Genomic DNA, 23334 nt, shown 5'->3' with positions numbered 1-23334 from the left:
GGTGAAGGCCCTGTAGCAGGACCGAGACGTGAACCCTGCCTCTCTGCGAGTCTCCTGGTTTGAGTGTTGTTTGATTTATGTGGGATTGTTTTCTTTCTTGGCTGTCAGCGAAATGTAGTGGATGAAAGATGAGGCAGCGAAGGACAGAGGGATGGAGGATGGAGGATGGAGGGGGGGGGGCGCGCGCGAATGCACCTGGACAGAACATGCTTTTGGGCACGTCAGGACTTGATAGTGGGCGACTCGCAACATAATCTCACTCAGAGAAACCACATCCCTGCGTCCGCCGTTCCAAGCTCTCTAAACAAGCGTTGCATGTTGGAGAGGGTTGATGCGGCTCTCCTGGCCGCGCACAGCGAGGCCGCAACTTCGAGAAAAAAAACCACATCAAATTTGAGGCGATGCTGCACAAATCAAACCAAACGGTCTCGATGCCGGTGGCAGAATTTCATCACAGGGGGATGGAAACTCACAGGGGAGCAGACAGTGAGGCGTCCTCTCCAGTGCTTTTCTGTGTATACTGTCTAAAAATAAAGATTTCTAAATCCTATCTATTGTGGTATAAAGACCACAACAGGGTGAACCGTGTGTAATAATTGCCAAGCTTATTAACACCGGCTCCCGAGGCTAGTGTAGTTAGCAGGGATAGCGTGTTGTGACCGTATGCCCCAAGAGGGGAATGGAAAAGGCTTCACACAGGCACACTGGCTGAGAGTCATTTATTTGATTAGATTTTTAATTAAATATCTCTCCGAGGAGAAGGAGGAGAAAAAAAAAAAAAACATAACTTTTTTTTTTTATCATTTAATGTCTAATTCCAATTTATTTGGAGACAGGCCATTTCTCTAATTGTGTCTTTCCTTTAATACATGTCTGACTTTTCCTCCCCCGTCTGCACTAACCCATTTTTCTTCTCCGTCTCCTCCGTTGCTCTCTCGCCGCGTCGCACCTTTCTACCTTCCCACTGCCCTTCCATCCTTCCTTCCTCCTCGCTCTCTCCATCTGTTCCTCTGATCTATCCATTCGCATCCTGCACAACTCTCCCTCTAGACATGTTGCCCTCTCTTTCTGTCAATCACCGTCTCCCTCCCTCCCTTTGCTCCCCCCCCTCTCTCTTTTATGTGCCCTGTTTGCTGCCTCTCTTTCACCTTGTGTTCCTTCTATCCCTTTCCTCCCCTCCTGTTTTTAGCACTATTCATCTTCCCTCTTTCTTTATATATCCCACCTCTTATTATATACCCTGCCCCTCTCTCACTTTACCCTCCTCCACCTCATGTACTTTTTTTCCCCTCTCTACCTATAGCCCACCTTTCTCACCATGCGTGTGTGTCTGAGAGAGAGGTCTCTGCTGTCTGACTGTGCCTCTGCTGGGAGTGTGTGTGTGTTTTCAGGGGTGTAATCCTCTCTGACAGGGACAGGGTTGAGAGAGAGAGAGGGGAGCTAATGTCACATAGCCCTCTAAAAGCTACAGCCGCGTCCCTGCCACCTTGTTCAGTAATGTATAAGAAAAACAAATCGCTGGATGTCCATACACGGGCAACGTCTCTGTTTTCTTTCATGTTCGGTTCTCATTGTGTTCTCTTTGTGTCAAGACCTGAAGAAGCAGGTCGTTGTTTTATTTAAACAATCTAATGAGTGTCATCTATAGGATCTAATGATACTCGCAGGGATTACAATAAAATGTGTGACCCATCTGCTTGGTTTCATTGTGTGTTAGCAGGTGTGTTAACACTCCTGTGAAAGAGGAGGTCGAGTAAAAATAAGGGAACTTCCACAACTGGCATGACCGTAGGTGGTCAGGGTGCCTTTTGTTTCGGTGGGGTGCCTGAGCTCAAGGACATCCTACTCAGTCGAGAATTCGGTAAACAAAAGACTTTACATCGACACACACACACACACACACACACACACATGCACATATCACATCCTAACATGGCATCGCAGGAGACAAAGGGGCAGATGCTCAGACTCAAACCCCTAGTGGGTTTGAGTTTGTATCTGTGCATGTGCCTCACATGTTACATCTGAAACATTTAGAGTGAGGTTCAGTCTGGAGCTGGGTAAAAGCACTGATTTTCCAGCTAATTGTGATCTTCATTTGAGTCATTTGGTGCTCATTCTGAAAATCCTGACATCCATCTCTTAATTTATGTGGATACGTGAGGATTTTTGCTAAATATTAACTGAACCATGTCCCCCTGCCATGTTCTGCAAATGTTGCTTGCGGAAACCCAGTCGACAAAATTATAAGTTTGAATGAATGATCAAACAATGGCGTGAGCTACCCCTGAAAGCCAACGGCATCCAGCCTACAGGCAGATGACTTGGTGCATTTTGCTTTCATAAACCATGATTGCAAAGGCGAGCTGGACAAAAACAAAGCTTTATGTCAGCTGCAAAATGCGTAGTGTTACTGAAATACCCCTAACTGAAAGAGCAAAACAGGTACAGAATCAAATCGGGACCTTGAGAATTAGAACTGGGAAATCAGATATTCAGATAAACGGCCACTTTAAACCATTCGCCCTCCTTACCTCCGAAGCAGGAGTTTCGGGTGGTTCTTGCTCTCCAGGTTTTTGTCTATCAGGTCAGACAGGAGCTGTTTGAGGACCCCCGTGGCATATTCCATCTCCCCCTGCAGGGCGGTCATGATGAGGGAGGCCACGTTTCCCCGGTCTCGCATGGAGAAGGAGCGCTGCGCCTCCAGCGTGCGGATGAAAGTCAGCAGGAAGTGCTTCTTGGTCAGCAGCTGGCCGAACAACGTCAAGGCCTTTTCCACGTTCGCCTGGACCTGGAGAGGAGCGGATAGAGGATTGGATGGATGCAGGACAGGACATGTTGGTGGGAAAAGAGGCACAGGCAGGGTTGAAGGTAGGGGAAAATGTGGAAAAAAAAAGAGACAGAAAAGGAGGAGTAGGAGTGAAGCAAGAGTAAAGCAGGGATATTACGGAGGAGAGAGGAAATGGTGGAAAGATGGAGAAGAAGTAGGAAAGAAGTATGCCAGTAAGGAAGAGGGAGTTTGAGGAAAAAGAGAAAGGAGAGGAAGATAAAGTGGTATGAAGGGATATAAAATTAAGGAGGAAGAGCGGAGGAAGTGATGGGATGATGGAACGAGCGAGATGTGGAAGAAGAATTGGTTGCGAGTTATAGTTGAGAAATGTATTAATGGATGTGTGTGAAAAAGGAGAAATATAAGATGAAGGATGCATTGAAAAGGAGCCACGCACGCACACGCTCAAACACACTGGCACGCACACACTACATCATTCCTGCATTTAATGTTGCAGTGCACACAATAAATTTATCCATGTGAAGAGAAAAGCAGCAAAGTCGATTCTGTTCCAGCTTCCAGATGTATCCATAAAACAGCGCTTTCAAATTGCTTCCTCCCCATTTCTTTCTCTTTGTCCCCCTGCACTCTTGTCTCTATTCATTATTCTCTCAGGTCGTGTCCATCTCCTCTTTTCTTTTCCTGTTCTCCATCCCCCTTTTCACCCCCCCCCTTCCCCCATCCCTCCCTAAGTCTTCCTTTCCCAAAGCAATGGCTAAGCCTGTGCTTCTGAGAGAGAGAAATCATGGTTTGAAGTGGGAATGTGAGCTTCATGCTGTAATAAGAAATTGATCTGCCTGCTAGCACGGTACTGTGGCCTGTGATTGCCTGGGCCATACAAATGAAAATCCAATGTTGCGCGAGACTATCCCACTGGAATACAGTTGATAGCACAAGTAGATATGTCTCAAAGCCCTGTCCTTACACCCATTACCACAACCGATCATATAGACACTGTGGTGAAATATGACGTGTGCGCACTGGGGTGATGTATGCGTAAGATTCGAGCGTAAATGTGGAGATGATCATATATATATATATATATATATATATATATGTATACATACGTGTGTGTATGTGTGTGTGTTAAAGTGTCATTGTGTTACTATGTCCGTACAACCGAGGTTCATATGAGTGACAAAGTGTTCCCTCTTGAGAGGCAAGCAGTAGTAGGATAAAAAGGAGAGTTTCATTCAACGTGTGAATATTGCTTTCTCGGGGGCCTTACACACACTCGGTCCTGTAGAGGCAATCTATCACTTCCACCAAGTGTTAGTGTAGCTCAGACCCAGTGCGTGCCCCCGAAACAGAGCCATCCCCTCAGTCTATTCCATCAAGCTGCTTTCCCCAGGAGCTGTTTTACCCAAATCATTTTTTTCTTACTGGTCTTGGCTTGAACCAGCTTCCTCTTCATGTCCTTGGCTGTCCGTTCCTTAAAAGCTTTTGAGGATGAAAACCTTTCGGTGTGCAGATTAGGGTTAGACCAATATTGGGCTTTTATTTAATTAAATCAAATACTGGCTGGTCACTGTCATCTAGAGTGTCATCGTTTTTCACTAAAACAATATGACTGAACCCGACGTGAACCCGAATATTATTTCTATTCGGTCTGACTGTGGTATCCACATTCTAGTGTCATCCACCTGCAATGTGACCATAAAGATCTGTCTGTAAAACCTATGATGAAATTTTAGTTTGTGTGCACGTTTTTTCGATTCATTTAACTGCTCCGAAAAAGATTTTTTGTAAATTAATTCTTTATTTAAAGGCAACGAGGCTGTTTGAATTTAATTAGTTTCACTATTTTAATGGAGACCTTCAGTGTCATAAGGTCCTCACACTGTTTCAGAGATCTTTAAACCTTGGCAAGAATGTAATTCTGGGATAAACTCATAATAATTGTAACTTTTAGGGCATAAACGGGTCAAAACTGATGCAAATATACTCTCCCTGTTGGCCCGCACCCTCAAAATGTTCCAATATTTCAGTACTTATTCCAATTAAATATTCCAATGCACAATGCACTGTTAATCTAATCACACACCAAATATGGACAGACTTACTTTGATGAATTCTCTTCTTTACAAAGCTTTTGTCAAACACAGCTTTCTTGCTCCCAATCATTCATTCAAACACACACACACACACACACACCACAGTTTCTATAAAATCTATTCTTCAAACAGCACATTTCCATCAAGCCAGTTGTACACGGTGTACAACCTCCATTCATCCCGTGTGTGTGTCGGTGTGTGTGTGTGTCCATGTCCATGCATGCTGGGTGCTCTCTACTGACCCGTACCTCCATCTCCTTGAGCACGGGGTGGTCCTCAATCCCGGGGAAGAGGACCCTCATGGCATAGGTGCGGTAGTCCAGGAAGGGGATGCCAGCTCCGTCCAGCTCCTGTGTCAGCTCATGGATGTCGGTCTGAAGCTCCGCAAAGGCTGCAGCATCAGAGGGAGGAAAACGCTTTTGAATATATAATGTTGATGGATTATGAATGTTTCATATCAATAAATGAAGAGTTTAGGTTCAAAATTAAAAACGCACCTTCTGAAAAATTAATGTAACACCTAATTTTGCCTTAAGACAAATTATGCCACTTTACAGCAGTAATCTGTAAGTCTTAATTTTATTGATTTTTGGCAACACCTTTAATGATTACCAGTCATTGCTTTAACTGTAGGGACTTGGCATCATACAGCAGTAATTAACACAGTGTGGACCGTGGCTCCTTGGACTTCCTCTGCTTTCTTAAGTTTATGCCAAAACAAACCGTTGATGTCACTTTTGGTTAAAACAAAACTCATCCCTGCCTTCACTGGTGTTTAGGACAGTAAATGTAAGGCCGGCATTACACATGAAACTTTTTCACCCAGCTCGGTTCAAGTAATGAGCTGCATAATTCATGCAACTAAACTGCTTTATCAAGCTTTTGCAACCCAAACTTTGTGCAACACTCAATGACATTAGAGAGATTTGTGTTCTAGGTTTACCATCTATAATTACTGTTGATTGTGGCTGCACAGCAATAAAAACAGTTCAAGAACAGAGGGCTAATTACATGAAAATGACTCACCTTAAAAATATTCAGACAAATTTCATTGTTTTTAGTAGATGGTGGATATATTTAAGATCGGGTTTTGAAAGCCCAACAGAACAGAACGGGTCAGGACTGTGCAGCGACACGACACGAAACACGGCTCTGACTGGTCGTTGCACGAGCATTGTTGCAAAAAGTAGAAACAGTTTCAACTCGACGCAGCTAAGTTTCACACAAACTTACAGGTGATTGCGAAGCCTGATATACAATGCAACGCTGATGAAACTCAGGTGCACGCGGCCAAGTTTCATGAAAAAGTTTCACTTGTAAAGCTGACCTAAACGCTTTCATGAACTGGGTGTAGTTTCAATCACTACTGTATTGTGCCCATTGGTAATGCAGGGTAGCAAAACATTTATTTATATGAAATGCTGCAGATTACAACTTTAAAGCATGTGGTCCCACTGTCATTGATTGAATCCTGTACATTTCCAAGTGCAGGATGGGAGATGCAATCTTCAGTAAGGATATTGGAAATAGTGTTTTAGAAATCAAGTCTTCAAACGCAGCGTTCAAAACCGGCGGAGGAAAGCAAAAAAAATGACTGAACTGAATAACGTTGTCGAAGTGCAGCATGACAAAACCTAAGGCGCAGCTGCACAACGGCAAAATTATTTAACACAACAGCCATGTTAGTTAGGAATAGTTATGAATCGGCCCAATCTTTACTTTGAATACTAATGTTTCAGTTGTTAAGATTTTCAAGAAATGGCATGTTTTTAGAGCGGGGAAAGGCAACGAAACACTCACTGAACTGCAACACAGGTAAAAGCACCAACAGGGACGAAAAGACGGAGGAGTGTTGAGGAGCAGGGATGAAAAGAGCAGAGAGAGAGAGAGAGATGGAGGGAGGATGTAGAAAGCGTTCTGCTGCTCGGTGGCTTGCGGGCAGTTCAGGATGGAATTGCACACAAGAACACGAGCCTGTGAGTACACACACAGAGCAGGCTGCCACCTCACATGCTTGTACACCCATGGATACATACACACACACACACACACACACACACACACTTTCCCTTGTCACCCCACAGCTGAACACATAAGCTAGTGCCCAGATGATTTATGTGAGTGTATCTGTCACTGTTTTTACACATTTTCCATTCCTAGCTAGTGTGTGTTCTGACCCCATTTTGTGCACTCCACTGCCTTTACTCCCACAAGTCACATTGACTAGGAACAACTGGGATCAAATCCACTCTCTCACTCATATCCCATATCATTAATAGTGAATATGCCTATTGGTTCTGGCATACCGGCTCTATTCTATTCTATAAATATGAAACTCCCTTGGGAAGAAAATACACAGTTGTATGGTTCCATTAGCATGAATGTGTGTGTGTGTGTGTGTGCCTGTGCCCTGTGGCATCATCTGGAACACACCAACGCAGGGATACACACCCAAACAAATAGCGAACTGAAGCCCAGACTAACAGATGGCTTGTGTCACCCTCTTCATCTCTTCCTCTCTCTCTCTTTCTCTCTCTCTCTTCCTCTCTCTCGCTCTCTCTCTCATATGTTCAAAGTGACATCTCAGAGGTCACCTCTCTCTCCCCAATGATTTTCTCTCCTCTGCTGCATGTCTCCATCTCTCCGTCTCTCTTGTTGGCTCCCTCCTCTATCTGCATCTCTAATGACTCTCATTTTTCTACCCTGATCCACCTTTCACCCCCAGTTTCTCTTTCGTCTGTAAATCGCCGAGGTCAAATTGCGGTGGGCTCGACTGAATTTTCTGCATTTCGTTTGTCTGCAGCGTTTACGTTGGTCATGCTGCTGCCGCTGCTGTTTTCTCTCTTGCTGGTTTTCTTGAAATCTCTCCCACTGAGATTTCCATCTCGGCGAGACTACACGGTTCAACAAAGAGTAAGAAAAAATCTATTCTTTCTCTCCCTCTACCCTAACATTTATCCATCCATCTGTCCCTTCATCCATCTTGAATCTATTCACCGTTATCTCTTTGCCTTTCTACCTTTCCTAAACAATGAGCCTCCATTCCCCACTGATGTCCTCTTATCCATCCATTCATCCATCCATCCATGCTGATCTCCTTTTCTCACCCATTCAAATTTCTCCTCCCTTGCTACCCTTACACCACCTCTATTCCTCTCTTTTAATGCCTTGTAATCCATTTCTCTGCTTCCCTCCCTCATTTTTCCTCTCTCATAGACGACCTTCCTGTCCATCTCTCCTTCTGTGTTATCCCCCTCTCTCTCTCTCTTTCCTTCTCTCTGCTCTCACAAGTTGTCCTCCTATTTATCTCAGCCGCTCTGTCTCCATCCTTCCCTCTCTCCATCCATCCTGTTGTCGTTTTCCAGACAGTGGTGACAGCAGGGGAGACGGGGTCGGGGCACATGGACTCACCACCCGCACACCCCAGCCAATCACTCTGCGGCCCACTGTGTGTGTGTGTGTGTGCGCGTGTGTCTGTGTGTGTGAAGGAATTTTCCTGAGAAACGTGCGTGAGAGAGCGACTTAAGAGTCGGCAGGTCCACACGCTAGTAACTGAAGTAGTGTTTGGTGTTTTTGAGCTCAAATAAAGTAGTGCAACAAGTTAGCGATCTACAGGACGAGTGCACTCTCACACCCTGGTATCAGTATTCTCTCTCGCTCTCTCTCTCTCCATCTGTTTCCAGCCCTCTTGCCAAACAAACAAGTAACAGCATCAGGAGACTCTCACTGGATCCATGCTGTCTCCTGCCAAATGAATATATGGTAATGCGCTGGTCTCTCTTTCTCTCTCTCTCTCTCTGCCAAACCAACCCCTTTCTTACCATCCCTCGCTTCCCCACCCCCCTATTCCCCCTTATCTATCTAACCTCGATCGCCCTCCCTCCATCTCTCTGCCTCTCTCACTGTGAATGGTAGCAAGGCCAGCCAGGCGGCTCTCTCATGGGGTGGAGAGCCAACATCTGGTGGCTGGCTCAGATCAAAGTGTTCCTCTGGAAACACACCAACGCACACACACACACACACACACACACACACACACACACACACACACACACACACCGCTGCCACCCAACAGCAGGAGACAGTTGGCACTGAGACGTAGGGAGAAATGGAGAGTGTGTGTGAGAGAGAGAGTGCGAGTGAGAGTGCAAAAAAGAGAGAAGAGGAAGAAATGGATATTGAATGGGAGTGCAGCATCTGAGGTACACTGCAGTAAGGGAGAGCTTTATAGGAAGTTATCTGGGGACATGGGAGTTATTTGGAGAGAAAGACGAGAAGCGAACAAGAGGGAGGGATGAAATGAAACTGTGGGAATGGAAAAAAAGTGCCCAAGTAACTTTGCGGGCTCACTCCTGAGCCGATTTCATCCGGACGCACCTTCCTTGCACTCCAGGGCCACCCTGGACTCCAGGTTGTCCATCTGCAGCTGCAGACGTTTGAGGGTGCGGTCGGCGTCCCGCGACTTCCTCTTGTACGCGATCAGCACCACGATGATCACCAGCAGGAGCAGGCCGCCGCCCCCTCCGATGCCAATGATAGCAGGCAGGGTGAGCAGGCTGTCTGAGTAGATCTGCAAGGTCCCCGGGGAATATTCAAAGCCTCCGACACGCACCTAAAAGGACATACACATTTGGAAGGGTTAGATTCTCCATGTGTTTAGAAGGTGGATGAAAAACACAGGAAGGATACTGACATGCACACAACTACAGATGTAGGAAAGAGACTGACAATGAAAGACATGGACACACACAGACGCACAAACAACAAAAACATGGTTAGTTTGTGGCTAGCCTGTCTGTTTATAGCAGTATGTGACTGCACTCCAAGCCAAAACCATAAAGCGCCCTCATCTAAGTAGCAAACAAATCAACAGCTGCTACCAATATGATAACTATGTACCATGCACGGCGTTACAATCATTAAACAACTTCAAAGAACAATCATTTCGACATTTTCAAAGCACTCACATCCATGAGAGTGACAGCTTCATGTGTTTTTAACCGGGTTTAGGCTGACACCACAATACAAAAAATACAAATACAATCTTACATTATTTAAAAAGACTGAAAAAAGACTCCCAACCACACACACACACACACACACACACACACACCATCCTCTCATTTCATATCTGGGTTGGGGGGAACAACATCTGTGCCCCAAGGCTATTTTTGGAATCACGCACGCACACACACACACATACACACACACAACTTTCAACCATATCACTTCATACCAGTCCTGGCTCCCCAAACATATGACTAAAAAGGACGGGTGTTTTTTTCCCCCTTCTTCTTTTTTTTCCTTTTATTTCATCCTCAGTGGCTTATGTCCATGAGGCGTACCAACTGGAGGGTAAAAATAGACGTGGACCTCTCTCGCCCACTAGCCATTTTCTGGTCTCCATTGAATATCAATACTGCTGAAATCCCAAGGAGAGTGCCAGCCAAACGACACCACTGAAAAGCCGCTAAGACATAAATGCGGTCACAAACACAGCCAACAATATAAGAAATGGGATGCGAGTGTGTGTGTGTGTGTGTATGTGTGTGTAGCCGTATGAATGGGGGAAGAGAAATCTAGTGTAATTGAAGAGATTTGGCTCTGATGGATGGGGAGGAAAGAATGAGACGGATGAATGAAAAGGCAGGAGGTGGATTGACATGTAGAGCGAGCGTGAGGAGCGCAGAGGAAGCGCTGCAGAGAGAAAAGGGGCTCGAGAAGTACACAGGATGAGCGGCTGATAGAACGATACTGCAAGATGCTGGAGTCGTGGGAAGAAAGCACTCAACAGAGAAATTAAGGAATGAAAACAAAATTTGACTTTGAGAGAGCCAATGTGCATTTTCAGGATCATTTACTGTTTATGTGTGGCTGTCCCGGTGACTCCACAGTGTCCATGTTTATAAGACACTTTGGTAACACTTTACAATAAGAGTACAACAATTAACGTTAGTTAATGCCGTAATGGTTAATTAACTGTTAGTTAATGATTATTATCAAATCAAATCAAATCAAATGTATTTATAAAGCACATTTAAAAACAACCCAAGTTGACCAAAGTGCTGTACAGTTAAAAATGAATAAAATAAGTACAATGTTAAAAATGCATGAAATAAATACAAGAAGTAAAGTAATAATCACAACAAAAAAAAAAACAACAGTCAACAAAGATCAAGGCACACAAACAGCAATATCAGGCGGACTCAAAAGCTATACTAAAAAGGTAAGTTTTAAGCCTGGATTTAAAAGAGTCAATGGAGGGGGCAGATCTAACAGAGGGGGGAATGCTGTTCCAGAGTCTGGGGGCAGCTGCCATAAAGGCACGGTCACCCCTGAATTTAAAATTGGTCCGTGGGATAGTTAAAAGCCCCAGGTCAGCCGACCTGAGGGGCCTGGAGGGGGAGTAGGGAATTAAAAGTTCAGTCAAGTAGGAGGGGGCCGCTCCATTCAGGGCTTATGGCATTTACTAATGTTAATAATATCTACAATAACCCTTAAATAACATATAAATTAATACCTTAGCATGAACAGCGTTCGTACATGATTCTTAGACACATTAGTTAACGTAATGTTTATTACCTGTTACTTAATGTTTATTACGGCATTAACTAACATTAATTGTTGTACTCTAATTGTAAAGTGTTACCGACACTTTTCAAAATTCTTTGACTTTCCACAATCCTAGGTTAATATACATTCACACTGTTTTTCAGACTGGAGGGGAAGTGGTGATTCCTTAAGAGGCCGAATCAAGTCGGTTAGTTCCTGAATCCCAGTACCGGGCGTCGGGTTCTGCCACTTGGTTCTTGGTTTCGTGGTTTCATACTAATTCTCCTTATCTATGCAATCATGTATATACTTAATTCCATCTGTATATTTCATTTCATATTCATTCGTGTATATTTTTAGTTTTTAGTCTTTATAGTCTTTATTGTATATATTTAGCCTTTAATCTATTTTATTTAACTTTATTATATGTTTCTACTGTTGCTGCTGGAACACCAGAATTTCCCTGGTTGGGATCAGTAAAGTATACCTATCTATCTATCTATCTATCTATCTATCAACTTTCGTACCGTTCCAGCAAAATTTCCATGACCCGTGGGATCCCCACATGTTACATGACAAGAAAAGATGCAACAGACGCAAGGGTCCAGCGCAGCCCTGATGTGGGCGGCTTAGCAGGAAATACATGAGCAGTGTAGGAGCACTCACGGTGACTTTATGCTCTCCGGTCAGGTTTGGCCATTCGCACAGCAGCTGGCTCTCGGACAGGGTGAGCACACAGGGCGTCTCTCCAATGAGCACTGTGTAGTTCAGCTTGGTGTTACCTGGTGCTGCTGGAATCAGGTTACGGCCCTGGAAAACACACACACACACACATATTTTAATGAACCGCATAAGTGTAAAGATAAATTGCTCAATTGACTTAACTAAAATATATTCTACTATATTTCATACATGGAACTCACTCTACTTGCATATAAACTGTGGGGGGAAACCTCTAAACTCAAGAGGTAAGCTTATTTGCCAAACCATGGAAGTGACTGAACACACACCCAGAAAACCAGAAGCCCATACATCCTTGCCATTTCTCTTTGTCCAAAACCCAGGCATAGCCCCAGGGTTGTTTGTTACCCCATGAGACCTACCCAATCAGTGATCACATAGGTGGCACTGGCTCTAGCCTGTGTGGTAACAAAGCTGTTTAAAGACTCTGGTTGGCTGTAGGGGGCGGCAATTATAGGGGTAAATAAAGCCTATCGAAATCTCCCCTCTCTTCGCCTCTTTCCTCTCCTACCCAGCATTCACCCCCACCGCTCCCCATCCACCACGCGTTTGCAGAGGGGGAGGAATTAATTGCTTGGAAAATCTCTATGCACGTCTAATTTCTCTGCAATTATTTAATAGGATGCCATTCCTGTGCTGCTTATTTCTGAAACTCTTTACCCGGAACACGGTGAGGCAATCAAAGCTTTTCATTATAGAATTTTTATTTAAAGTTATGGGGAAAGGAGTGCAATTCTTCATTCCTAAAACTCCATCCTGATTGGCCGAGAGAAAAAAGGCTTTATTTTTCCATGAAATTGCGTGATAATTTTTTTCTCTTGCTCCTGAACGGCTTTGAAGTTCAAGGGGAGAGGTGAGATGACAAAACACAGCGCGGGTGGGTGGGGCAATGCCTTTTTAAATGCAATTTGGATTCAAACGTGTGAGAAAAGTGCCTTTACGGTTTGGAGTAAACACAGTTATGAACTCTCATCAGAACTTATCTGATAAAAAAATTGAGCAGGTGGCAAAGAGGTGTATGGTTCCACTTAATATACGTTATTTTTCTTTGCGTCTGATTTTAAAGGGCATGTTTTGGAAAGTACTTTTTTCTTTTAAAGGTCTCCAAACCCCATCGGAGATAGGAGGGAAAGAAGTAACGTCTTTCAAGGTTGAGTCAATTCTGAAAGAAGGCTGCACTGAAAGAAAAGCTCTCAAAGTGAGAGGGAGGAGGATGGAAACTGTCTACACAGGACTGTTTGGAGTGAGTCTTTTCAAATGCCTGTCAGTGTCTTATCAGCGCTGGATGCTGACTAGGAGGTCGGCACAGCATTTTCTAAAATGACTATTTGCGAGATTCAGCTTTTCACAGCTACACAATACTCAACATTAGTAGTGCACTGCTATCAGCTATTGCTGCTCTACTGGTGTGTCAACTGAGCACTAACACAAAAGACTATTTTCAGCTTATTTTTGGTCAAAATGCTGCTTTGTCTTTAGATATAGCTTCCACATTAGGTCTCCATCTTGAATATAGAACAATATTGGGCACAAAGTGATTGTAGAACCATTTGTACAGAACTGCAACCTAAGACTGTCTGCTCTGATATCAAAACCATTTCCCTTCCCTAACCAGGACCATCACTTCCAATTCTGGCCTATTTTGTGAGAAAGGAGAGAGAAAAGAAGAAGGTAAAAAAGCACAAAAGAGAAAGAGATAAGGTGCAAGAAGTGAGAAAAGGAAAAGCCAGTGAGAGAAAAAGTAATACACAAAGAGACCTGCAGCGTCCTTTTGTGGATCTCTTGTGTCTTACAAGAGATCCACAAAAGAAAGAGGATGAGATGAATGTAAAGAAAAGCCTGGTGCAGGTGGGATCAGAGCAGATCAATGCACAGAGCACAGAGCCACTCACCTTGAGTATGAGGGGCGAGCTGGGCTTCAGCTCCAGCATGCCTGTGGGGCTCAGGGGTTCGAACACGGGGTCTGGATGGTAGCTGAAGCTCTCATTGACCACCAGCACCGAGCGCACATCGTCCATGATGAAGCCGATCTCATCAGGGCTGCTGCCCGCCTCTGAGAAGCCCTTGTCTGATCCGGCCACAGAGGGCGCCAGACACACCATCACCGTGTTATTGACAACCGTACAGTTCTGGAGAGAGAGAGGGAGAGGAAGAAGAGAGAGAGAGTGAGTGAGGTAGACAGGTAGTCAGAGAAATAGCAAGGGACAGACAAAGGCAGGGAGACGAAAGAAGAAGAAGAAGCGAGGGGTGAGAACATGTGAAACAAAGTCAAACATGAAGAGTTAAGGTTAATCTTGTCCTTGTGTTTTAATTGCTTATCTGTTTTGTTGCCACTGTCATCTGCATTGACACTGAATGGCATCAAAATGGCACCGATGTGGAGAAATAAACAAAAGGTCCATTTAAAATCCTTTTGTAAGAGGTAATGTTAATACCTGAGTGGTCATATGTTATGATAGCTGATACAGAGGGCAGATTAAGGCATGCTCTTGTTGTGACGTGGGTGATTAAATGTCTCCATAATGACATAATGAGGAAGAGGCAGGCTTAATAACATCAGTGTTGTAATCAGTGTCGATATCATCTCAAAATCCCCAGTGGGGCTCGACTCTAAACTCAGTCACTGAAGAACAAATTAGACCGTAATGACATAGAAAGAAACAGGAGAAGTTAGCCACTGGCCAGTAATAATAACATGGCATGGCTACAGAGATATTTGGGTATGTTGCATTATGGACCATGCAGTACATCGCAATCACTTTACTGGTACACGCAAACAGGGTCATTAAGCCCCAATGAGGAAACAGAATAAAGCGTACATGTCAGTGAAAGCATGTGAGTAAAAGTGGTTGCAGAGTTGGGGACAAAGAAAAGAATGGATGTTTTATTTTTATTTATTTTTTAATTTTTTTTTTTTTTTTTCAAGGTAGAGTAAGCGGGGGGCAGTGGGAGAAAGGTTAGCTGAGCCCCGTGGTGCTAGGTGAAGAGGAGGGGATTTGCCACAGCGGCTTTATTGCTGGTTGACATTTCAAAGGTTAAACTGCTAAAAGGAAATTCAACATCAAAAACACACAGAAAACAGGCCCTTGGCTGGGTGACCGACAGGTCAGGAGTGTGTGTGTGTGTGTGTGTGTGTGTATGTGCACGTCTACATCCCAGGTGTACTTGTGTGTGTGTCAATGTGTTTTTCCAAAGAAAAACAGAAAAAGAGAGCCAGAGCCAGAGCCAGAGATGGAGAGAGTGAAGAGATCCTTTGTGTCTGTGTTTCTATATCTGTCCCACTCCTCCTCACTTGCCAAGACATTTCTTTTTTTGTTTTGTCAATAAAGATCGTGTGCAGGTGTCTGGGTTCAACCACTTACATTGACTGACTTGGCAGCTCCATACTTGGCTCTCATTTTGGGCTCCTTGATGGTTGCCAGATTGGTTCCAGTAATGGTCAAAAGGGTTCCTCCACTAGAAAAGAGAGGAAGGAAAAAGACATTAGCTTCAGGAAATCTAGTCAAACATCATTAATAAGAACCCCCATGACAAGGCACCATTAGACCTGGGAAAATATGTATTTCAAATAACAAAAACAAAATAGATTAAAAAAAAAAAAAATCAAACAAACCACATTTTTTCAGAGTCACAAATTCATGGATCTCTTGTAGTACTTTTTCTTGTGAGGTACAAGAGCATTAACTATTCAGCAAACCTATCTGTAGAGATAAATGTTAATAAATCTGTTCTCAGTGGGAGCCAAGAGGGCCCTCCAGTTGGCGATTTAATGTTAATGCTTGCTCCTGATGTAGCCTTCCACCTGCTTATTCATTGCAGCTCATTTTCAGGTAATGATAGTAATGCCAAAGCTCTTCCATGAATGTTAAAAGCTTGTTTAAACCATTATGGGTGCTAAAGGGAAGGAAGGAAGCAAATACGTAATATCTCTACTGAAACCCAACATCTAAAAATTGGAGCCTTTCCTCACTGCCTCTTAAAAGCCTGGGAGACACTATGAGAAAAATACCATAATGAACTTAAGGTACATTCAGAAACTGCAGAGCTGTCATGGATTTGAAATACTGTCCTGTAACCTTACACTTATGACCTATTCAGGTCTAAGTGGCTGATCGATGGAGGCACAGGTAATATGGGTGAGAGTCCTGTTCCCCCACTCTGCCTTTTCCACAGCTTTCTGCTGGCCTGAGAGGCAGAACTTAATCTGATGTGAGGCAGTCCGACAGCAAGTTGGCGTACAACCGAAAAAGTGGAGTGTTTAAAGCAAGGCTTGAAGCCCAGTGCCACAATGAGTCATCATCAGCCCGATCAACAATAACCTCACAGCATGTGCACAATGGCTAGCAATAACAACACTGTCCGTTTCACTGCTAGCTTTCATAAACACATGCAACGGCAAGATGATACAATACTAAAACAGGCTCTAGTTTGCATGCTCTATCACTGTCCATATGTCCCAAAGCCAAAGAATCTACCATAACAACTCTGAGAGAGAGAGAGAGAGAGAGAAAAAAAAAACATTCTATTAAAAGATAGCAGCTGTTAACATGGCTATCTCATTGGCTCTAGTATCTTTTCTCTGTGGAATAACTGTGGACTTGCTAGCTAATCAACCAAACACTAATCCATGGTGGAATTACAGTGTCCTGCGATGTCAGCAAACACACACATACAAACACACACACACACACACACACACACACACACACACAAAAGCCAGCCAAGAGAAAACATCCACATCCAGGGAGTTGGCCATGTTTTGTGGGGGCCAGATGGAGCTGGTGTCTAGGGAAAGGAGGTGAGGCCAGTCCCGGGCCTTGGGGTGACAGCAGGCCTCATGCTGGAAGTGGATTAGGGGGCTGGGGAGCTGGCAGGAGAGAAAGTCAGTCGACGTGTCTGCAGCGAGGCTGAGGAGCGGTTAGGTTTGCTGACGGGTGTTGGGGAGACAGACAGATGTTTAAGTGGTTGGACGGGGACTGATGTGGAAACTGAGCAGACAAAGGACTCCATTACTGAAGATTTGCACGCACCTTTCTGAGTGAAATAGTTAGCACCGCACAGAGCTGTGAGCACAGACGGCTGTAAACAGCTTTGTGGAAAGTGCTTTGCTTCGGTGTGAGACAACACTCCAAGACGGTAATTCTCAGAGAGGAGGAACAATCAAATACCTCATAATGTGCTGTGTACGTTGTAATACATTGCAAACAGGATATATTGTCGTATCATTTCTGCAGTGCATGAATGTTTGAGTTGTTTGCTTAAGAATCTCCACTGCTCTCTCCCCTACATCCACAGCAGGCAGGAGAACAAGCCTTAGTCATGTCAGATTTGTGTTTTGGGCTGCAGCGGCTGGGCACTGTTTGAAATAACCCCAGCACCAGGGTCACCAAGGGGGATGTGGCGACAAAATAGCTTGGTAAATACGAGAGCAATTGGCCTGGAGAACCATGCATTTCCTCTGGGAGAACTGAGTGAAAAACCAAACACGAGGCGAGTACCGAGGTCATTTCCTCCTCCCGGGGCTACAGCCACCACTCTCTTCTTGTTTCACTTTACCGCATCGGTCATCCCATCTCAAATGAGACTTCTCATCCACTCACACCTCTCTCGCATGATGAGAGACCTTCTGTCTCCCTGCAGAGTTTTTAACGTTGCACCCATTTTCACCTCAATCCCCGGTGATACCGGTGTCATGGATTGTTCCACTCCCTAGTGGACATTTTGTCTGGCATTTAAATCTGTTTTGGGTTGACCCGAGACACACCTGTCAGTCAGATACCTGTGTGTCCTTAGATGAATATTTACATTGCTAGATCAGAATTTCTTCTTTTGTTAATAACTGGATACAACATGCATCCAAATAATGAAAAAGAGCCTCTTCTGTTTATCTGTCGATATATTTATTTTTCTATCTATCTATAAACACACACACACACACACACACACACATATATATGAATGTAAATGTGGAGTAGTGAGTGAGAAGTTTCAAAAGGCAGCAATGACAGAAAAAGAACAACAACAAAATAGTAAAGAGCTCAAAACAGATGAGAAGTTCCTGGAATAATACTTCAGAGGTAAATGAGACAGTCCACAGAAAGTGTGTGTGTGTGTGTGTGTGTGTGTGTGTGTGTGTGTGTGTGTGTACGTGTGCTAGCTTTTTTCTGAGGAGCTGAGGAGTAAGGAGTTTCTAGGTCATGCTAGGGAGCCCATTAGCATTTGGAAGCTCCCTCCTTTTTCTCCACAACACAGCTTGTGTTTGCTTGGGAAATATTCCTGTGGCTATGTAGTCTCATTTCAATAAGTCAAGTAATATTTACAGATGCATCTGTACTGCAGCTCATCAACCAGCACTGCACTGCTTCAGGAGCCTCCTTTCCTGCTGTTCCTGCTCTCAAAGATTTACTTTTGAAACATAAAGATAAACAGAATAAAGAATATTTCTTTGAATGCAAGACGAGTCTGAATATGGAGAGGAATGTTTACTTAGTTTTGCTCCAAGACTGAGCCAGGGAGTATGCCACCAGAATAACAAACTTATCGCTTTTTACCGTGAGTTCATATTTCAGATTAGCCAGCAAGCTTACTAGAACAAGACATCAATGTATGGCAGAATCACCACAAGGGATTAATAAATAATGGCTGAATTTTTTTCTTTAATGTGTACATGCATCTGTATGTGTCTGCTTTATAGATGCACATCAAGCAGAATTGTAGATCAAACCCCTAAGTTTGTACTGATGTATAGCATACATAATGTAAGCCCTGCTGCATTATACAATGACAGTTGATGGAGCTCATCATATAGAGCAGCGGGGGGTGCAGACCTGTGCTGCATTAAACAATTAGGCCAACACATGCAAATACTGACCAATTTTCTAGGCTACACTCAAAATCGCACCATGTGGTTTACCTCTAGGGTTGATTCATCTTATGCATGAGATTGGTATATATCATAGTTTCGAGAATTAATTAGTGGGTTGTTTGTGAGCAAGCCTTTCACTGTTTGGAAACAGTGGTGGATCTTGATCTTGAACTTGAATTAATCAATCACCAAGTCACGTTTTCATGATCACTGCACTCCAAGGATGCTTCTATGCAACACTGGATCTTCTCTGTGATCTGCATGACATCTCGGCCCCCATCCAGGATTCAGCGCCTGGACTAAGGTTAGGTAAAGGCTCCGTGTGTCTCCTCACCTGGCGATACTCCAGTCGGGCTCGATCTTGAGGATGGTGGGATCTTCAGTGTAGTTGAACTTGACCTCTGGGTTCCTTAGCTCAGCCGCATTGATATCCACCATGACCGGGGTGTTGCCTGCGGCCTGGCCAGCCGGAGTCACACACACAATCTCCTTGCTGCTCCGCCTGAGAGAACAGGAGAAGAAGAAAGACAGAGAAGAAGAAAGAGAAAGATGTTAATAGGACAGCAGGGGGATACCAGTCTTAGAAGAATCTGGTCCAAGGACCTGCACGAGAAGATGTAGAGGCTGTAGGAGGATTTCGAGGATTTGGGAGACGACTCCCTGACAGGCCCAGAGATGGACAAAACAAAAGTGAGGAAAAACAAAAAAAAAAAATCCTACTTCAGTCTTTAAATTGTGTATAAAATATTCATCAGATATGAGAAAAAGAAGGCACATCCACACATAAACACACAGAAACAGTCAGCTATCTCAGAGGCCAACATCTTTCAGCCTGGCCAGCCGTGGTTTCATCAGCCTGTATAACCGAGTGCTGCACTTCAAAGCCCTGCTCTCTCTCTCTCTCTCTCTCTCTCTCTCTCTCTCTCTCTCTCTCTTTCTCCTTCTCTTTCTCTCTCCATCCCTCTCTCTCTCTCTCTCTCTGGCTGATAGATCTGAAGTGGCAGATCAGGCTGGTTGTCTCTCTGTGTGATGTAACCCCCTCCCTAGCAGACAGGCAGCCAGCTGTGGCCTGCTGGGAAACTTTGTGCCACTGCCAGAAACTTTGCGCTGCACTCCAGTGCCTCACTGCACCGTCCCCGGCCCTGTCAGAGGGAAATGCTGCTGGCCGAGCGACGAGGGTACGACCGCCTCTTGGACAGAGTGCGTACAAGCAGCACATTATGCAGGTTTGCAATAGGTCTGCACTGTGCAAAGGCATTGTGGAGTTGCATGAACAGTCCACACGGTATGCAAGCAGTGCATTAATAACACTGTGTTAATGTATATATTTTTTGTCAGCCACTCATTGTCTGCCTATGTGTTTCAGTGCACTGCCTATGTGTTTAAATGGGTGTGTGTGTGTGTGTGTGTGTGTGTATTGTGCGAGTGCCATGCCAGGCAGCACAGTGTGAAATTTTCCAACACGAGAAGAGCAAGCTGATCCGTACACAAATCCTCCCCCGTTATCTCCTGTGAAAGTGAAATCCACAGAAAGACGGGAAGACGATGGAGAAGATGAAAGAGTGAAAATCTATTTTGGTGGTGCTATCCTGGCGGCTTGCAGTGGGGTAGTGGGGTGGGGAGACTGAGAAAAGAAACAGGGAAAGAAAGCAAAAAGGGGGGAAGCGGCGGTTTTGCCGGGCACATCCACGCTGTCTCCCAGGAGGCAATTTCAACAGCGCCCTCCACTAACGCTCAGATGGGGAGAGGACTGAAGAGAAGAGGGGATGAAGATAGAAGAGGAAAAAAAAAGGACAGGGGAAAAAAAGGTTTTCCACATTCCGCCAGTGCTGGGTTTCCATGGCAACCCTTTTCACAACACCGTCGCTGTCGAGAGCGCCTATGGTACCACGTACGTATTTTTGACAAGGTTGCTGTCGCACAAAAGAAAGCCAAGAGGGGATAGAGAAAGAAAGAAAAGAGAATGAAAGAAAGGGGGTTGCAGAGGGAGATAAGAGGATGAGTGACTCGGGGTAAATAGGTTTTGATTAAAGCGGAGGCCCCGCTGAATACAAAGACACATTAAAGAGATGGACTCAACCAGTTCATTACTTTGGCCATAAAGGTTATTGCTGCTCAGTGAATGAAAGGCCAAGACTATTATGTTCACCTTTCTGAAGATGTGCCACAGTACTTTAAATTGGCCTTTACTTTTCTCCTTTGATATGATATAAAAAGAACTTGATAGGCCCAAGCTCATTAGTTTAGCCTGTCGCTTGCTGCCCAAGCAGGAAACTGCTATAACAACAAAAGTGTTATATCAAATTTGCTCTCAATTACCACCTTACCACCTCTCTCCCAAGGTTTTTATTTCTCTTCCTAGCACGTCTCTCTTATTTGATCGTTCGATGATTACAGAAATATTGTCACAGCGCTATGGAGCTTATTCTTCACACCATGAATTGGTTGTAATTTCAATAATGAACAAATTTAAGCTTATTCTTCCAAAGAGGTACACTCATTTGAAATCGCTCTGGTCAAAAGTGTCAGCTGCATGTAGAAAATGTAAAAGAGAAACCTATAAAAATATTTAATCATCTTGATGGCTGTAGGCTCTGCCCGGATCTTCCTGTCAGTCTATTATCCAGGTGCTTGTTGTCGAGGTGCTCTGACAGTCTTCTCTGTGAGGTTTCTTTCCTCTGCCATCTGTCAGACACCATACATGAGTGGATTTAGTCCAGAGCTCAGTTTGCTGTTGCCAGGAAAGGACTACAAGAAACAATAGAGTTCTTGGCTTGAGGAATTAAGAGTCATCAACATATCAAATTGGATCCATGTCTCCTTTTCTTGAAATCCTGGCACAACTCTTGCAGACTGACAACTGATGACAGCAGTGGTAGATTATTAAAAACTCATACAAAAATAAAAACAAAAACAAAAAAAAAACCTCTTTAAATCGAATTATATTTTTCAAACATGGGTTCAAAGCGGAGAAAATCTGAATTAACAATTACCAGAAATATTATATCTTTGCCTCCAAATTACAGCTATGCGTGGGTCATGCACTTCACATATGCACTTAAGCATTTACAGAATAACTGAACAATGATATTGGCTCCCCTGAGAAATGCTATACCACCACTCTCACAACAACCGTTGTCCTTTACAGTGGGTCATGCTACCGAGTGCTTTTATGTATTTTCACAGCTGTTGTGAGTCAAAGGCACACAATGAGTTTCTAATATAAAATCACTGTCATTATGAGACACGAAAGAGGAGAAAAGATGGCAGTGTGACCAAGGAAGTCCCAGAGGGAAAAAAAAAAAAAAAAAAAAAAAAACCTCAGTCATCATGACAGTAAACATGACAGTACACTATCTCTTTTGAAGTGGAAGCCAGAAACCTCAGATGGTGTAATGTCATGGTGATATTATACAAAATAAACTTAAATTGGTCGACTTTTAAACAACTCCTCTACTAGGGAAATCACTAGACAACAAACTCGCAGCCCTCTGATGAAATAACAGAAATTTGATACAAACATCTTGCAACACCAATGAGCCTGTGAGTGTTCAGGTCTCATGCAACCACTTCTTATAATTTGGGGACTCAATGTTATAAATCACCTGAAGCACATAACCTCTATTGTCATTATCTATGATTGTCCACAACGTTGCCCAACAAAGCCAAAGACAATACTGAATGAGTAGGGAGAACATCACACCCATGTGTCGCAAAAAAAAAGCTGCGTATGTAAATAATCTACTTCCAGCTGTATCTACTATCTCATGTATATCAGAGACCATCATAATCTTGAGGGTATTATTCTTTCTAAACAAAATTTAAACCTTTAAGACTGACAAAAACAGTTGTTTGCCATTGTAGGGCAGAAGATGTGAACTTAACCATCTGTAGATTACAAGATTTGAAAGCATCACTCATCTAAAAGCAGACTTCTGTGCCTCTCTTTGTCAGTACAGCAGGATTCAACCCATTTTTGGGCTATAACATCATTTCGATGACACTGGATTTTCTCACCTCTCAAAGCGGCAGGGATGCAGTCCTATCTTCACGCTTACGGCGCTGCCTGCGTTCAGGTGGCTGCCATCAATGGTGATCCTGGTGCCTCCAGACAGCGGCCCGTTGGACGGGTGGACACGGGTAAAGTACGGAGACTGGGGAGGGGCACACAGAGGGGCAAAGCACACGGGGTCACGTATGGGTGCTTGGCTTGTCCAGGGATGTCAAATGCAATACCAAGTGACATCAATATAGCTTCGGTTCATCTGTCAGTACCTCAGATGGGTGAGGTT

At 44.0% G+C, this 23334-nt stretch overlaps 1 protein-coding gene across 1 annotated transcript in view; it reads right to left on the bottom strand.

Moving 5' to 3' along the window:
* The window catches only part of plxna1b (plexin A1b), a 226067-nt gene that overhangs the window by 14944 nt on the left and 187789 nt on the right, over positions 1-23334 (bottom strand). The window contains exons 15-22 of the mRNA XM_030051792.1: positions 23060-23196; positions 19377-19544; positions 15540-15633; positions 14070-14306; positions 12103-12246; positions 9262-9496; positions 5133-5275; positions 2535-2791 (exon numbers count right to left, since the gene is read on the bottom strand). Coding sequence (XP_029907652.1) covers positions 2535-2791; positions 5133-5275; positions 9262-9496; positions 12103-12246; positions 14070-14306; positions 15540-15633; positions 19377-19544; positions 23060-23196 — 1415 coding nt within the window. The remainder of the gene's footprint in view (positions 1-2534; positions 2792-5132; positions 5276-9261; positions 9497-12102; positions 12247-14069; positions 14307-15539; positions 15634-19376; positions 19545-23059; positions 23197-23334) is intronic.

Source organism: Myripristis murdjan, chromosome 5, assembly GCF_902150065.1.
Source record: "Myripristis murdjan chromosome 5, fMyrMur1.1, whole genome shotgun sequence".
In the NCBI taxonomy this organism is placed as follows: Eukaryota; Metazoa; Chordata; class Actinopteri; order Holocentriformes; family Holocentridae; genus Myripristis; species Myripristis murdjan.
The sequence above is the reverse complement of the archived record's forward strand: the minus strand, read 5'-3'. Positions and strand labels throughout refer to the sequence as shown.